The sequence below is a fragment of the Gymnogyps californianus genome, chromosome 15 (genome assembly GCF_018139145.2).
Source record: "Gymnogyps californianus isolate 813 chromosome 15, ASM1813914v2, whole genome shotgun sequence".
Classification (NCBI taxonomy): domain Eukaryota; kingdom Metazoa; phylum Chordata; class Aves; order Accipitriformes; family Cathartidae; genus Gymnogyps; species Gymnogyps californianus.
In genome coordinates, this window is record NC_059485.1 from 17,395,052 (window position 1) to 17,412,056 (window position 17,005).

The 17,005-nt window shown below is 67.2% G+C and overlaps 1 protein-coding gene across 1 annotated transcript in view; it reads right to left on the reverse strand.

Moving 5' to 3' along the window:
- The window catches only part of LOC127022577 (sarcalumenin-like), a 23,966-nt gene extending 7,192 nt beyond the window's left edge, over positions 1–16,774 (reverse strand). Inside the window, exons 1-8 of the mRNA XM_050906207.1 lie at positions 16,715–16,774; positions 13,102–13,198; positions 12,733–12,807; positions 10,910–10,980; positions 10,343–10,526; positions 9,706–9,782; positions 8,349–8,399; positions 6,634–6,774 (exon numbers count right to left, since the gene is read on the reverse strand). Coding sequence (XP_050762164.1) covers positions 6,634–6,774; positions 8,349–8,399; positions 9,706–9,782; positions 10,343–10,526; positions 10,910–10,980; positions 12,733–12,807; positions 13,102–13,198; positions 16,715–16,774 — 756 coding nt within the window. The remainder of the gene's footprint in view (positions 1–6,633; positions 6,775–8,348; positions 8,400–9,705; positions 9,783–10,342; positions 10,527–10,909; positions 10,981–12,732; positions 12,808–13,101; positions 13,199–16,714) is intronic.
- Between the last annotated feature and the right edge of the window lie 231 nt (positions 16,775–17,005).

Sequence of the window (17,005 nt, forward strand, 5' to 3'; positions counted from 1 at the left end):
TGAGCCCCCGTGCTCCCCACACCGCCCTAACCCCTGCAGCCCTGCTCCGCCTCTCCCCTGGGCTCCCTGTGGGGCCGGGACCCCCCAGCCCGTGCCACCGCCTCGTCCTGCCCACCGTCCCCAGCCCGGTCTCCCCACTGGTCCCCGGTGCCGCTCTGTCGAGGACGGGAGGGGAAGAGTTACAGTGGGGCCGGCAGCGGCTGCTTGCCGGCTCCCATGTGGCCCCCAGATGGGTCCTGCGGTTCCCGGCGTCCCAGCGGGAGCCGGCAGCCAGCGCTCGCCCCACGGCGCAGCCAGCGCTCGCAGCCCCCTCGCTCTCGTTTGCAAAGCACCAGTAAAAGACTGCTAACGATTTCAGAGCTGGCACGGAAAAGCAGAGGGCTCTGCCAGAGCTAAACCCGGCACGGTGCTTCTGGCACCTCTGCGCAGGGCAGGGGGCACCCGGCATGGGGGCAGGAGGGATGGGGTGGGCACAGGAGGGTGCCCACGCGTCCACAGCCCCAGGCTGGCACGCACACGCTGACCCCCAGTGCCGGAGGAGCCGTGTCCCGTGAGCTGCATCCCCCTCGGTGCGAGCACCATGCACCACCGGCTGTGACCGCACTGTGACCGCCAGCAAGGCTCTGCCACCGTGGCAGGCCGGCGAGGGTGCACAGAGGTGCCATCTCTCCCACTCCCCTGCCAGAGAAGCCCCGCCAGGAGCAGCCTCCTCCAGTCCCGGCCACCGGCCCCAGAGGGATGCCCACTCTCTGGAGAAACCCGCAGCCGGGGCGGGAGAAGGCGCGCGGTGCCAAGCTCATCCTCCCCCTGGCTCCGGCACGCGACCCTCCTTGCCAGCACAAACATGGCGCTCGCCAGCCAGCGCGGCTCACTTGGAAGAGGCAACGCTGGCCAAGCCGAGCCCGGCGCTCCCAGCCGTGGGGGCAGGACGTGGGACAGGAGGGGCCCGTCCCCCACCTCCAACACGCTGGCACCAGCTCCCGGGGAAGGGAAGGGCCTGGAGAAGGGAACGCGTCCAAAGATCGGTGCCGAGAGGGATGGAAACCCCGGGAGCCGGGGCCAGCCCGCTCGTCGGCCAGGAGAGCACTTCTGCACCTGAGCCATGCGGCTGTGGCAGCCAAAACTCAACAGCTGGAGATTCGATAGCCGACCGCGCCGGCTCCGCTGGCTCCCGCGCCCCGCTGGTCCCCATCCAGCACGGCACCCGAGAGACGGCGGTGGGTGACAGCCCCCCGGGGCGGGTGGCATGACTGGCAGAGGGCAGGGCGATGCCGCTGCCTCTCCCAGCCCACGTTGTGCCGGCTGCGGCGCGGGGCCATGTTTTCTCCATTAGTTCCATCCCGGCTGAGCAGTACGTATGGCAGCAAGTATGCGGGGAGGCCGGGGTCGAGGCGCTCCGCTTTCGGTGGTGGCTCAGACACTCGGCTGTGCAGATGTTGCCAGAGGTGAGCGTGCAGGGCTGGAGGGCAGTCAGTCCCAAGGGGGGTCCCTGGAGTCCCTGCGTCCTCTCCCCTGGTGCTGAGGCTTTTGGCAGGGACGGGGCAGTGTGACCTGGCACCGACGGTGGACACCAGTGTGGTTCGGTCAGCAGGGAGCCCTGGGGCTGCTGCGGGTCCCTGGGGCTGGCAGAGCTGGGCAGAAACCCTGGCACCCGGCCCGGGGTGATGCTGGGAACCCCCCCTGCGTCCCTGGAGCAGGGGACCAGCCGCAGCCCAAGAGACGGGCATTCCTCCCGAGCTGCTCGTCCCCCCGGCAGGCTGAGAGGAGCCCACCAGCTCCGGGCTGGCACGTGGGGAGCCGAGGAGGCCTCCCAGCTCCCTGGCCACGCCAGCGCCAAGGCAGCCCAGCCTCCTCCAGCCCATTGTGTGGGTCCAGCCCAGCTGGTTTTAGGCAGCCCAGGCTGGGGGGAGCTTGTGCTCCCTCCTCAGAGCCGGATCGGCTGCATGGGGAGGGCTTCCCGGCACCGTCCCTCTCCCTATCTCAATCCATCCCTCCCAGCACGGGCTGGGGTACGGCGCCGGTACCCACGGGGGTCCCCAGCCCTGTTCCCTGTGCAGCCCTGGAGCACTCCGATGCGGGGGGCTGCGGGGGGGCCAGCGCCGGGGAGCAGGGCCGGCGTGTCGGATGCAGCTGTTGGCAGCGATGCCGCGGCGGGGCCGGGTGAGCTGGTAACAGCTGCCCGCAGAAAGCGACCGCCTTCGGCTCCTTGGCTGCCTGGGAGAGCCTCACACAAAGCAAACGCTGCTCCGGTGCCGGGGCGATCCCTGGGGTGATCCCTGCCTCCGCGGGAGCAGTTACCCTCAGCTGGGATGCAGGGCAGGGAGAGCCGGAGATGGGGAGCCCAGGGCTGGATAGGTGGAAGGTAGGTGGGGGGGTCACTGCTCTGTGCTTGGCAGGGACCCTGTGGCTGGCAGGGACCAGGACAGCTCAGCCCTGCCTGTGGCTAGCAGACCATAAGCATGGCTAGCAGACCGCAGGCATCTGACCCCAGTGGGAAGCAATCCCAGCAGAGGGACCTGCGTGGGCGCAGGAGGCACCAGAGCCAGGCTGAGCCATCCCTTTGCCAGCGGGTGCCAGGGCAGGAGGGGGCCCCCCAGCCCGAGGCGCTGCGGTGGGCTCCGGGGACAGACACCTCCTCCCCGTACCGAACGGATGGCTCCATGCACATGGGGGAAGCCATCGCTCCCTCCAAACCCCACGAGGCTGCAGGAGGAACGGCTTCCTGGGGAGCCGAGGGGGTTAACCACGGCGCTGCATCCTTCTCCTGCCACAAGAATGTGAGTGATCTCCCTCTGTTGCCAAATCCAGGTTATTCCAGAGATGGCCAGGAGAGCAGAGCAGCCTCTCCCAGGCCAGCCCCGCTCCTGGGCTCTGCCCAGAGCTTGGGGAGACCAGGAGCTGCCACCCGCCCCCGAGGGGAGCACAGGGATCCCAGCCACTGCACATGGCGGCAGCGATGCTCCGGTAGCCGTCACGCTGCCAGCGCTGGCCCCTGCCCGCTGCCGGGTGTGGGGTGTCTGTGTCGTGGTGGGGATGGATCGGGGTGAGCCCCCTTCCTGCCCACACCCCATCCCTGATCCCACCGGCCAGGGCAGCATCGCCATGGTGCCCCCGCGCCCCAGGGGAGCTGGGCACCGTCAGCGCCGTGCAGGCTCTGCCTCTCCCACCCCACTGCCAGCACAGCCCCCCGCCTCCGTCCAGCCCCTGCCCGGGAGGATGCTGCCGGCCCAGCAAGGGGAGGAAGGCGAGCTGGCTCCCACTGGGACAGCCCCTACGGCTGCGGAGGCTCCCACCTTGGCATGGATGCCCAGGCACAGGGCCGGGACGGGAGCAGGACCTCCCTCCCCGGGCAGGCGAGGGGGGACCCGCTGGGCATGTGGGCTGGGCAGACTGCAGCACCCATCAGCACCCATCCTTCCTCTCCCGCATCTCATCTCTTCTTGCAGCCACCGGCCCCGCAAGCCTTGCTATGAGGCTGTTATCAAATCCCCAAAACACCTTTGCCCTCTTGAGTATGAGCCTGCCAGGAGCCCCAGGTTGGGCAGCAAACTGGGGGGCTCCCGAAATGCCGTGCCAGAGCCCCAGCCCCAGGTAAGCGAGGCGCCAACCCGCACCCTCGTGCCTGCACCCTGCCGAGCCGGCGAGGCCGTCCCCAGCGGGAGGGAGGACGCACGTCCCCCTGCGTGCCCGCATCCCTCGCGATGCCGCTGGCTCATCCCGAAGCTTCCTCGACTTCCCCATGTCTGCCATACCAAGCAGCATTCCTGGGAAGGACGGCCGAGGGGGAAGCAGAGCAGAGGAAATATAAACAGTCCCGTGCAGCTACGCTGGGGAACAGAAGCATGAGAGCGCCGAGCGTGCGGTGCTATAAATAGGCAGCCCAGAGCCAGGCCAACTTTTTCAAAGCTTCCCACGGTCTCCTTGGGAATGTGGGATGCTGCGGACCTTCCCCCAGCCCGGAGGAAGCCGCTGCCGAGGCTGGGAGTCAGGTACCCCCGGGGTGACCCCGGCGTGGGATACCGCGCCGATGGGGTTGGGGGGGAGGAAGGCTAAAAGTCTCTCTATGTCCTGATGCGCCTTCCCCCCGGCGAGCGGTCCCCAACCGGCCCTGGGCTGACAGCCGGGTCCTGGGCAGAGGTGACACGTTGGGGTCCGTGGGGTCCTGGCTGTGGGCACGGCTGGGTCACCCCAGCCTGGATCTCCACCTCACCACAGCATCCCCCTGCCACCGTGGCCACGCTGCCCACGGAAACCCTCGCCCTGCCGTACTCTCCCACCGTGGCGGGGGCTGATGTGGCCCATAGGATGGTGGCCACAGTTTGGGAGAGGGGTTGGAGTCCCTCTCCCACCCCTGGGGCCACGGGCAGGGGTGAGGCACCCCCGGCCTCGGGGGGACAGCACAGTTCTGCCCCGCACTGGGTGCACTTGGAGGGCTGCGAGCCCCGGGTGCTCCCAGGCACCGAGCTCTGCCCCCGGCATGGCCCACGAGGTGGGGGGACAAACCCACGGTGGGGACAAACCCACGGGGACACCCTCCCAGCTGTCCCCAGGCGCCCTCAACCCGGGTCCCGCTCATTAAAACAGAGCTCATTAAAACGTGAGCAGGAGCGTGTGCTCACCCGGCGCGCGTGGCTGTTCCCTCGCCCCCGGTCCTGCCGAAACGCCGGCGGGGGAAGTTTCTCGTGAGAACGAAGCCGGCTCATCTCCATCCCACACTGGCCGTGCTCGGCGGCGGCCCCGCAGCCCGGCACCGGCGGCGCCCGCCTCGGCCCCGTAATGGGAGCCAGGTGCCGGCCAGATGCAACGCAGCCCCTCGCGCGAGCGTGCGGGGGCGGGATGCGGCCCATCGGCTCCGCACATCGCCAGCCCGGAGCGATGCTGTGTCCGGTGGACGCGGCTCTGCTGCACCAAACCGGGGCACCGGCTCACGTGCGGCCCCGCTGCCCACACGGTGTGTGACGGTCCCCCCCATGGAGCAGCTTTCTGCCCCCGCCAGCCACCTCCCTTCTTTTCAGCAGCATCGCCAAGTGTTTTTGATTGCACGCCCCTGTCAGTAAATATTTTTGAGGAGGCACCCCCAGCAGATGTATATAGATTGATATATAAATGATATGCAGGTACAGCTGAAGGTCTAATATTTTCTCCCTGCACCCCCATGGATTGCTGTGTGCGCCCCGCTTTGGAGAGCACTTTTTTAGAGGACAGGCAAGACCCCGGCCCGCTGTGCAGGCAGGGCGCTGCGTGCCCATCTTGCCCCCACCAGCCCCGGGGAGAGGAACCCTGGGGACCCAGCCCGGGGACCCAGCCCGGGGACCCAGGGCTTGCCAGGACCCAGAGGAGAGGGTGGCCAGGGGAGTGAGCAAGCAGAGATGCCACCTTAGTACCCCCCGCCATAACCAAATCGCTGCCCTGCACTGGTCCTGGTGACCCACCTGGGGCATCAGCCGGGGCGCGGGCACCCTCCCGCTGCTCCGACCCCCCGCTCAGCACCGTGTCCCCCGTCCCCCCACGCTGCTGCACGATGCACCCCAAGGGCACGTCCCAGGGGGACGGGGGAGGGAGGTTTTGTGGGGTTTGCCCAGGCATTGCAGGGTGGGCGAGGGCGGGAGCGGCGAAGCGCTGAGCCCCGGCAGCGCCGAAGCCACGAGGGAGAGGATGTGACTCGGTTCCAGGGAGAGGGTCAAGGCGAGGAGGGCGACCACCAGCGCCCGTGGGAGGGGAGGGCAGGCTGCGGCTGGGGCAGCGCGGCCTTGGGAGGGGATGAGGCAGAGGATGGGACTCCTGGGACTTCTCCAGAAGGACAGCGGCGCTCGGACCCAGACCCAGCCAGGCAGGGGGAGCGCGGCTGCACGGGGAGGCACGGCAGGACCCGCTGCAGCAAAGGGGTGGCCCTGGCATCTCCACTGCCAGTTTAGGGGCACCGAGGAGGCACGCTGAGCAGCAACGGGGTGCAAGCACCGCTCTAACGCTCGCAAAGGGGCTGCTGCAGTTGCAGCCGCCTGCTCCAGCCCAGACGCAGCAATGAGGGGCTGGGGGTCCAGCAGGATAAGGCCGCTGCTCCCCCCAAGGGAAATCACGGCCTTGGGGACGTACCGTGCACCCTGCGGGGTCAGCCAGACCCCGGCCACGCCGCTCTCACTGCGTCACGCACTCCTGCCTGCTGCCGGGACACGCTCAAAATAGCTGCCACGGACGTAGCCAGGAATGGGGGGGTCAGGCCCCCGCCGGGGGCACGGCCACAGGGTGCGGGCAGCCTGCCAGTCGCCCTCCTCGCCATCCATCCTCGGTCCCCAGCCCCGCGCGTGCTGCATCCACGAGACCCGAGAGCAGCATCAGGCATCACGGCACCATGGCGGCGACCCCTCCTCCCCGAGGCTCTTATTTTAGCTCCTTCTCATCCTTTTCCCCTTGCTCTAAAAAAAGGAACGGTTTAATGAGGCAGGCTTGGCAAAATAAGAAAACCAGCCAGAGGAGCAGACCTCTGCCGAGGCCGGCTTCAACACCGCGTGCCACAAAGGGACAGGGGTGAGCCGGCAGCGGTGCCGAGCCCGAGCCCTTCGCCTGCTGCGGAGGAAACCCAGCCCGTGGCGCCGCAGGGGCCAGCCCAGCTGGAAAACCCATCGCGCCGCTCACCTCGCTCACTGCTGCAAAAAAACAGGTGACTTCAAAGCCGGGAGCTCGCGAGGTGCTGGCACTGCACGGCGGCCCCAGCGTCACCCGGTTTTGTAACCGCGCTGGCCCAGAGGAGAAGGAACCTTTCCAAATAACCCGGCCCTCCAGCAACCGGGGAAAAAAGAAAAAACAAAACACAGGAGCGTTATTCCTCTTGGCTAAGCAAGCCCTCTGCAAACTTCCAGAGGATTTATGGCATTTTAAAGTTTTCCCCTTCAGCACAGTACTTCTCCAAGACTAAACATCTTCATCAATTCTCAGCCGCCCGGGGTTAGGGCTGCGGCGCGGCAGCGCTCGGCCGCGGCAGTGAAGGTGCATATTTCTCTTGGCAAACCCCGAGCGCCGGCCCCGGGCTGGATCGGACGGCAACGGAGGGAAGTGAGCTGCCTGCTTTGAACAGCCACCATCATTCACACGTTATTTTTAATAGCTCAGCGAGACAGAGTCCACCCTCCCCAGGAGACTTGGCTCGAGCCCATCGCGCTCACAGCTTCGCCGAAACGGCATTATACAAGCCGACAGGTCTGGCAGGGGGAGAAGCGGGGGGCAGGCGGGGAGGGGAGCAGCGCCTGGGGCCGTCGGTGGATAGGCGCAGGATGAATTTGGGAGCAGAGCCCGGTACCTTCCAGCCACGCCGAGTGGCACCCAGAGCAGGGGAGCGTCCCGGGGGCCACTTGAGAGCTGGGAGCACTTTGCCCTGGCTCGCTTGCACGTGTAACCGCTGGGTTTATATTCATATATTGTGGTGTTGTATTTATAAGGCTGCCTGAAGGGTCAGGGCACCGCTCGTACCCGCAGAAAGCACCCAGGGGCCTTAGGGGAGCTCAGCACCCAGGCTCCACACAGGAGCAGCCGGCGGCAGGAGAGTCCCGGTGCAGCACAGCGCCGGAGCACCGGCTCCCTCCGGTCGGTGCCCGGGGTTACTGCCATGCCCAGGCACGGGCACCGGAGGCCATCGGCTTCCTGAGTCCATGGGCACGCGTGCGCCGGCGGCAGGAGAGGCGCAAGGAGCAGCAGAGCCCGCTGCGGCCATCTCACCCTGCTCTCCGCTGCATCCCTCCCCTCCCAAAGGCTTCCAGCCCCTTCTGCAGCGAGGGACGGCAGCCGCCGGCAGCCAGAGCCCCCAAGCCACAGGAAACCTCTAATAAGAGGCTGTTTAAACTCGACGTCAAGGCTTAAGCCCTCTACTTATTTCCTAATCACTGTTATTTGCTGAGCTGTGCGGATCCAGCCGCCCAGCCCTCACCCTTGGCAGGTCCTCGTCCCCAAGAGCCTTTCGCCCAGCTCCCATACAGCGGCGCAGAGCCCAGGAGCCTGCAGTCCCACCGCAGCCCTCGTGCCCACGGGGCTCGGGATCGCTGCCTGCAGGGCTCGGGATTGCTGCCCGCAGGCAGACAGCCCCAGCAGCAACGTGCCGGTACACCGGGGAAGCTCGCCGGCCCCGGCAGGAGGGCAGGGATCCCCTGTGCCAAACCCCAGCGGGGCCAAGAAGGAGGCAGCCCCGATCGCCCTGCCCTCAGCCCCTGCCACCGCACTGCCACTGCAGCCTCTCCCAAGCTGTACCAGGGCTGGGACAGTTTGGGACACCAAAGCCCATCCCACAGCAGGCAGCGGGCACCCTGGTCAGGCAGGGCTGCCTGCACCACGTCACCCAGTGCACCCGGGAGGGACGGTACCTGGGAGGCGGCCGGGCTGGCTCGGGGGTCAAAGATCCGCAGTTTCTTGTCCTGTGGAGATAAAAAGAAAACAGAGGAGGGTTATGGACCCCGGGGCCAGCGGGATGTCAGGCCATATTAGGCAGAAGGCTGGAGCGAGCTGCCCCCCTCCTTCCTGCCCATCACTCTCCTGCCTGCAGTGCCTGCCCCTATGGATGGCTTGCACAGTGTCCTCCAGGTCCTGCCCCACATCGCGGGCAGGGGCGCACCCCCAGGACCCCCACAGCCTCACCACGACCCCGACACCCTCAAAACTGCTCCCAGAGAAGGGGGGAGCCTCCAAAATAGAGCCAGGGCTGGAGCCCGACCTCTCGGACGCCATCCTGCCAACGCTCCCCAGCATCCCACGGGCAGGGGAGCTAGCCCTCTCCTGCCCGGCACCCCACAGCCAAACGGGGTGGGGGATGCCCCTCGGCAAGTGCTGGCTGGGGCGCAGAGGCAGCAGGGAGGTGCCCTGGTGCCGGCCTTGCTGCCAGGGTGCTATTTGGGGAGCGCGCAGTGTGCCGGCTAGACCCACGTGGCACGGCACGGCGGTGCTGCAGGCCTTGGGGGTCACACGGCACGGCTCGGGGGCTGACCCGCGCCCCAGATGGCATGGCTTGGGGTTTTAGCCTCTGTGCTCAGCCTGCACGCTTCGTACGGGGCTCCAACTGCTCGCTTAGCCTGCACACTCAGTCTGCACGCTTGGCCGGCCTCCATGCTCCATCTCGGGCCCACCTGCTCGCTCAGCCCGCACGCTTAGCCTCCACCCTTGGCACAGGGGGGCTGACTGCTCGCTCAGCCTGCAGGCTTGGCATGCACGCTCAGCTGGGCTTGCACACTTGTGGTCCTGCTCACCCGGCCTCTGTGCATGGCCTGGGGGCCTGGCAGCTTGCTTGGCCTGCACGCTTAGCCTCTATGCTGGGCCTGCACGCTTAGCACAGAGGGGAGACTGCTTGCTCGGGCCATACGCTTGCTCTGCCTGCACGCTTTGCATGGAGGCCCGCCTGCTCGCTCGGTCTGCCCGCTCGGTCTGTGCGCTCAGCTGGCCTGCCCGCTTGGCCTGGGAGCCTGCCCGCTCGCTCGGCCTGCACGCTTGGCCTCCATGCAGGGCCTGCGCACAGCCCGCGCGCTAGCGCGTCCGGCAGCGCGCGAGCGGCAGGCGCCATCTAGCGCTCCTGTCCTCCTCGGCTCCGGCACCGCTCGCTGACCCCATTTCTGCCCTTTTTTTCCCCAAAACGGGGTCACCGTGTGCCCCTCCAGGACCAGGGTGCAGCCAGCAGCCGGCCCGGCTGTACCGTGCCGTGCCGCAGCGAGGTCGCCCATGCGAGCCGCTCACCTTGCAGGAGGTGCCGAGGAGGCAGCCATCTCGCTTCCAGGTCAGGCTCTGCAGCTGGTCCCCGTGGGAGTCCAGGGCTGCGGGAGGAAAGCAGGCACAGGACCGGGATCAAGCGGGGCTCCTCCCGCGGATGAGGCAGGCGTAGGGGCAGGAGCCGTCGCTCTCCCACCCGTCAGCACCGGAGCGCTTCCCAGGGGAAATGATCTGGCCTTTCCGAAGGGCTGGTGGCAGCCAGAGCAGGGGCCAGGACCCACCGGGACGCTGCCGTGTCCGTGCAGGGAGCATCCCCACACTGCTGGCAGCTCGATCCGAAGGGCAGGAGCCCTGGGAAAGCCACAGAGCACTTACACCCCTGCGCTGCCGCCCAGCCTCCTCTCCCCATCGGGTTAGCTGAGGTCTGGGCAAAGGTGGTCGGCAACAGCCCATGGCACCCACATCTATCCATGCACTGGGACACGCAGGGAGATGGACCTGTCACCCCAGGGGATCCCCAGACATCCCCTGGGTGTCTGTAGCCACCCGTGCTGCCTGTTTGGCGACACCAAGGTCCGGACTTGAGCCCATTGCTTGAGCCCAGGCACCAGCACGGTGGAGATACACGTCGCGGGCAGGAGCCGGTGGGCATGGCCATGCCTACCTGTCAGCGGCTGCTGCCGCCCCACATCCCAGACGGTGACTCGCTTCCCTGCGCCGCTGGCCAGCACGCCGTCTGCCGTGGGGTGGAACTGCAGCATGTCCACCGGGCCCCCCCCGGGCCCCAGGGTCAGCCCTGCGCCGCCGGGCATGTCCTGGCCGCTCTCGGGCAGGCGCCACACCTTCACCTGCAGCCCCAGGGAGAGGTGGGTCAGTCGCTGGGGAGGCGAGCCGGACCCGGCTGGGTGCCGGCAGGGCTCGACCTGGCCTTGCTGCTTTTCCAGGCTTTGGTCCCTGAGGACACCAGGTGACCCCCTCATCGCAGCTCGGTGGGATCAGAGCTGCGGGCAATCTCAGGTGGGAGAGGGCTGATCCCTGGCTGACACCATCTGCCCTGTCCCCCACAACCCGGGGACGTCCCACACCGCTCCCCAAGGCTGGCACCCTCCTCCCCAGGCTCCTCTTATTCCCATCACTCCGGCTCCATCTCCCCCAGGCTCTACACTGAATCCCAGAGACATGCCGGGGGACACAGGGTGCCCCCGTGGGACCCCTGGCACTGAGCACTCACCGTCTCATCAGCAGAGCCCGTAGCCAGCAGGAGCTGATCGAAAGGCGAGAAGTCAAAGTCCGTCACCACATCTGGAAGGAGAAGGGCAGAGGTTTGTCCTCCCCTTACCCCTGCAGACACCGTGCCTGCCCACCTTTGCTCTTCCCCAGCCTCAGACTCTTTTCATACACGCACATGTGCAGGCAGGGGCGGGCAGCTGGGGTCAGATCCAGCCCCACCGAGGCATTTTGGAGCAGCTCAGCTTTGCTGCAAGAGCCTGAGCCCCTCCACGCCGTCCGTTGGGGTCTCGCACCCCTTCGGCGGGGGACGGGAGCCCTGAAGGGTAGCACCGTGCGATTGCATCTCCCCATCTAACCCACCCGCACCCCAGGTTTGGCTCTGATTTCAGGACGGACATCCCCAGGAGGCACAGGGAGAAGCACGAACAGCACAAGGGCGTCTGTGCTGGCCCGGACGCCGGCAAGCGAGGCCGTGGCCAGCTGGGGCCGTGCTGGTAACAAGGATCCCTTTGTAACGCCCCGGCTCGGCATGCCGGCAGCAGGGACGCTCCTCGTGGCTCCGGCGGCAGGGCCCCGCGGGAGGAAGGCTGGCACCGTCAGCAGCAGCCCCTCGGATGCATTTGGCACGCTCGGGAAAGTAGGTCACTGTGTACTTTTCTGCTTCCAGGAGGCTGCAGGGAGACAGGCCCAGGAGGCACAAAAAGCGAGCAGCTCGCTCTGCTGCATTTGCCCTGGGAGGAGAGAAAAATCCCTTCCCCGCTTTGGAGGCGTTGCTCTGGCACGGCCGGCTTCAAAGGGCTCGTGCTAAATCTCATTAAGAAGCCTGGCTCCCCGTGCATCCCTCCAGCGCTCCCCTGGGAGCGGCAGAGCTCGCTGGCTCGCTTGCAAGCGTGGTGCAGCTCTCGGTGCACAGCCCCGTGCCACCGGGGCAGGGACCGAGCCGGGCAGAGGCAGCACAGGCTGGGCACGCTGCGCCGTACTGCAGCGATGCCAAGGCACCGCACGCAGGAAGGCGGCGCTGGGGCCGTCTCACTGCTTTGGTGCAATTTTTTGGGGAAATGGGTGGTAAGTGCCCCCCAAGCTGGCACTGCTGCTCCGACACCAGGAGAGGGGTACCCTCAGCTCCCCACCACTCCTTCCCTGTGCCCGGGCAGGAGGCAGAGCCCTCCGCCTCCGCGGCGCATGCTCCTCTGCCCGTGGCAATGCTGCCAGCCTCCTCTTCCCCTGCAGCGCTCGCTCTGCCCACATCAGAGCTGCTCAGGGCCACGTGGCCGCCGGTCCGGCCTGTTCCTCCCGTCGCTGGAGCCGGGTACACCCGCGGTGATGCCGTCCCCAGCTCCTCCACCAGCCTGGCACTGGGTGTACTGGGAACTTCAGGGCGTGCAATGAGTAATACGGGAAGGGTGTGCTAGAGGTAGAGCGTGAGCAAGAGCTACATGTCCAGACCTCGCTGCAGCTCGAGAGATGAAGGGACGTGGATCAATTCGGCTCCTTAGCAAAAGCCCAGCCTGGCAGAACCCCGCGTGGTCAGTGTGGGTGTAGTGGGCTTGTGCCTCGCACACGAGTGAGCCTTGTCAGGGTCACCCTCCCTGTGAGCGATGGTCCCTGGGGACTCCAGCAGCTCCCCCAGCCCCTCGCCTGGGAGACAGCCCAACACAGCATCCTGAGCTGGGGCTCAGCACCTGAGCCCCTCTGCACAGCCCACGCAGGGCCAAACGCCTCCTGCGGAGGTGGGAGGTGGTACCCGACTCCTCGGTGCCCCGGTGCAGAGCGCAGCAGAGGCACGGGACAAGCCGGACAGGGGCCGGCAGCCACCCAGCTCACCTGAGTGGCAGCAGAGCTGAGACACGGTCCTCTTGCCTCCATCCTCGCACTCCAGCGGCACGATGCCCAGCACGCCTGCAGGAGAGGACACAAGAGCAGGTCACCAGCTGCCCACCAGCCTGCCCATCACCCACAGGATGCTCCCAGGAACACCCACAGCCTGGGACACGGCAGGGGGGCACCCAGCTTTGCAGTGCAAGCCAAGAGGTGCGGGACTGTCAGCACCTTTGGGGGAACTCGGGGAAAGCCACTTCCACTCGCCCACGTGCCTCCTGGGGTCCGTGAGGCTGACCTGCCCCCCAGCCCCCCAGGGGCAAATCCATCCCACCCCCCCCAGCCGCACTCAGCACTCCTTCCCTCGTGCCTTACCTGCCGCCTCGGCATTGAACGCGATCCAGCGGCAGCTGGCCTTCACGTGGTTCCCACAGGACGTGACGGAGCCCGCTCGGATACCCCCGATCCAGGCCTAGGATGGAGAGGGAAAACCCATGTCAGGAGATGCCTCTGTTTTGGAGGGGCCCGACGCCGTGGCCGGAGCACGGCTGGAGGGGAGGCAATGAAGCGTCAGCACAGCATCGCTAGAGACCCTCAGCCCCAACGGAGCTCCCACGCCGAAGGACCTGGCACTACCTGGAGGCTGCTGACACCAACGGGATCGTGCTGGAGGCACATTTGTAGGGCCCCATCCTCTGGGAGGGCCGGGGCAACGTGGCTGCTCCTGCTCCCTGCATAAAAGCGCAGCCCCTCACCGGGGCTGGAGGCTTCGGGGCCAGCTTTGCCAGGAACGGGAGACAGGAGCATCCCGGCTCCAAGGGTTGCCTCTCCCCAAAACTGTCCCAGCCCTGGGCTCTCCCATTGCGATAAACCGATGTCAGGGAATTTGGGATGGGACAAAGGCTCTTGGGCTGCAAAGCACCACAGCGTTGGGCTGTAGCTGACCGAGGCAGATAAATGCCTCCAGCAGCATGCTTCCCGCATGGACATGCGGCCAAGGAACTTCATTACAGCTTCAAAACCAAAATCCCGCTTTGCAGTGTTTCCCACTACTACTCCACGGCCGAGCACTGCACCCGTGGGGGCACTGGGACGCCCTGCATCAGCCAGACCCGCTCCGGGTGACACAGACACCCGACCTCAAGTGGCCACCAGGACCAGGAGCTCCCTGGCACACCCAGGGCCAAGTCCAACCCTCGAGCAAAGGCGACAGCAGGTTGTTTTACGGCTGCCACCATGCCTGTATGCCTGCCGGCGGTCACAGGCATCACAGAGAGCTGCAGCGGGTGTCTGGAGCGGTGGATACCCCACAAACAGGGCAGAGCCCTTTACAGGGAAGGGAGCTGCGTATGCAGCCCCAAAAGGACCGAGCCCCGGGTTTCCTCTCCTTGCACGGCTTCCTTTTGAGGCCTGACAGAGAGCAGCGGTTCCTGCAGCACTTCCTCCCCTCCTTGTCACACAGCAGCCTACTCGGTGACAGACCTGTTAACCCTTCTCCTGCCGAAGGGAGGTTTCTCTCCCCGCACCCAGCAGGCAGGCCGGGGGCTGCAGCGGGGATGGGGAACAGGTCTGGAGCATGACCAAGATCCAGAAGGAAGGGTCCCACAATCTGCGCCCCGTCACCCCGCACTGGTCCCTCGGTGAGGGGGGTCACTAGCCACATCTGGCCCGCAGCATCCAGGGGTACCACGCAGGGCCCCTGCAGCGAGGTTTTGCAGAGGGACCGCTGAGCTGGTCCATCCCGGCCCCGCAACGTCCCCGCACGCAGGCGGGAGCCCTCGGGGAAGCAATCCTTCCCACAGCGTGCCAGGGCGTCCGGTAAAGCAAACGGTACCATCCTGGCTACATCCATAAAACAAACCGCAAGCTTTCAGGGCGCCTTGGCCAGCAGAGCCCTGCAGACGCTGCCTGGAGGGGAGAAGCGACTCAGATGGGATCCTTCGTGTTTACACTGCGCTTCCTGATCCGGCCAGGTCAAGTGTCTGCCTTCGCCTCCGTAAACAAGCTGCTCTGCTCGGCCGGGGGCACGAACAGCGTTTCCTGCTGTGATACCCGAGATGGATTCGGAGACGAGACGTCCATCTCCCACCTCCTGCCCCGCAGGGTGACGTGGCCTCGCTTCCTGGGGACACGTTTCATGCCTGGATGGGAAATGCCTTTTGGAAAGGCCACCTCCCATGTGCCGAGCCTGGTGCAGGCTGCCGGAGGCAGAGCAGACACCTCTCCGCACACCGGGCGAGAGCACACTGTCCCCCCCCAGAGCTCCCCCACCACAGGAACCGACACCAGGGCAGCGGTGACGGGGACGTCCCTGCCTAGAGGGTGCCATAACCCCCCCCACGGCCAGGCGTCCCAGCACCCACGCTGCACAGCCACGCACGCTCCCTGGGCCGGCCGTTGGCAACAGCTCATCTGCGCCCTGAGGTTCGCAGCCAAACGCTCGGCCGGCTGAGGTTTCGGTGACCTGCCACCGGCTCTGCAGGCACACGGAGCCTGGCATGCTGCAGGGACAGTGGGATGCTCGAGGCCGGGGACAATGGCAGGGGCCACCATGTCCCCTCCTACAGCTGAAGCTCAGGAGGATGTTTCAGGTGCTCGCTGGGTCTGCAGAGGCATGCGAGCGCAGGACGGGCCAGCCTGGCACAAGGCTGACTTGGCCGGGAAGTTACAAGGAAGGAGAGCGCTGATGTCCAAGGGCCAGGAGATGAACATTTTGGTGGCCTTGGGGGCCCCCAAATTCTTCTCAAAGGCAGCAAGATGCAATGATTTTTTACCAGCATCACCCATCCAGCCCGAGCCCTCCGCTTCTGGCCACGTGGCCTATGCCGAAGGGTACCACCTTCCCGCACCTGCCTGCCACTCCGGCACCACTGGTAACCAGAGCAGCCTGCGCCATGCAGCTGGCCCACGCTGGCCCTTCCCCACGTGGGACTGTCCCCGGCAGGGACCCTGCTCCAGCTGTGCCAGCTCCTGTCTGCCCCACAGGCTGGGAGCCACCCAGGCAGGATCCCACCACCCACCTCCACCACGGCAGAGCAGCGGCAGCCTCGCTCACGGCCACGGTGCTGCAGAGATGCTGGGTGAAGGGTGTCCAGCTTGGGGAGCCCCCAGAAGGGCTACGTGTCCTGATAATGCTCCCCGATGTGGCTCACCCGGCACAACCCATCCCTGACCCAGTATCTCTTCACGAGCTGGGATGGATCACGATGCTCGGCACGGTCGGGGCTGGTTATTCGTGGGGCAGAGGCTGGAGCTGGGCACCATGTGGCTCCGTACTGCCTAGCAAGACCCACCAGACCTGCCCGGCCTCGGTGGTGCCGAGCTCTGCAGCTCGTGGGCAGGGTGACGGAGCTCAGCACCATCCCGTGGGGCCCCAGCGCTTCCTCTTTGCCTGGGGAAGCAGGGTGGCAGGAGCGGGGCCCAGCATTTCACGCTCAGGGTGCACGCTTCCCCGGCCGACACGGGTGAGCCAGCGCTGCCCCGGGGGTGGCCGAGCACAGGCGAGGTACCAAGCAGCCTCGGTGGGACGGCGGGCAGCGCGGACCGGGGGCCAACCGCCTGTGCCAGCCGTGCCCAGCCAGGGCCTGGCAGCAGGAGGGGCACAGCCCGGCTCCCTGCCACCACGGGATGGGTACCCCAAGCCGGCTGCACCGGAGCAGCTCCCAGCCGGGGGACAGGCTGGGGTTCCCTGCCGGCACCCGGCTGCAGAGCACCCCGTGGCAGGGAGCCTCCGCGGACACCAGGGCTGGAAGCGGCGGGTGCCAAGGAGGGGCCGCCCAGGCGATGCTGCCGCACCGCGGCCGGGCACCGGGCAGGGGGACCTGGGCACGGCCCCGCCATACCGGCGTGTGCCGCAGCAGCGGGACCCGGAGCTGCGCCCTACAGGAGCCGCCCCGCCTCTGACCCTGCTCGCCGGGAGCCCCGGTCCCGCCACCCCCGCACCCCCCGCCCCGGTACCGGGCGGCGGGGAGGATCCCGCGGCGCTCACCTCCCTGCGGGGCAGCCGGGCCTCGGTGTGCCGGAACTTGGACGCCTTGAAGCGGTTCATGGTGCTCCGGCCGCACCGAGCCGCGCCGAGCCCAGCCAGCCCAGCCAGCCCCGCCGCTCCGCGCCGCTCCGCCCGCCCCGGGACCGCCGCCAGCCACGCCCTCCCCCGCGGCCCCGGGACACGCCCTTGTTCTTTAGCCCCGCCCTCCGCGCCGGACCCGCCCCCTCCGGACCCCTCGCCCCCTCCGGACCCCTCGCCCCACGCGTGTCCCGAACCCCCGGCTATCCCCAG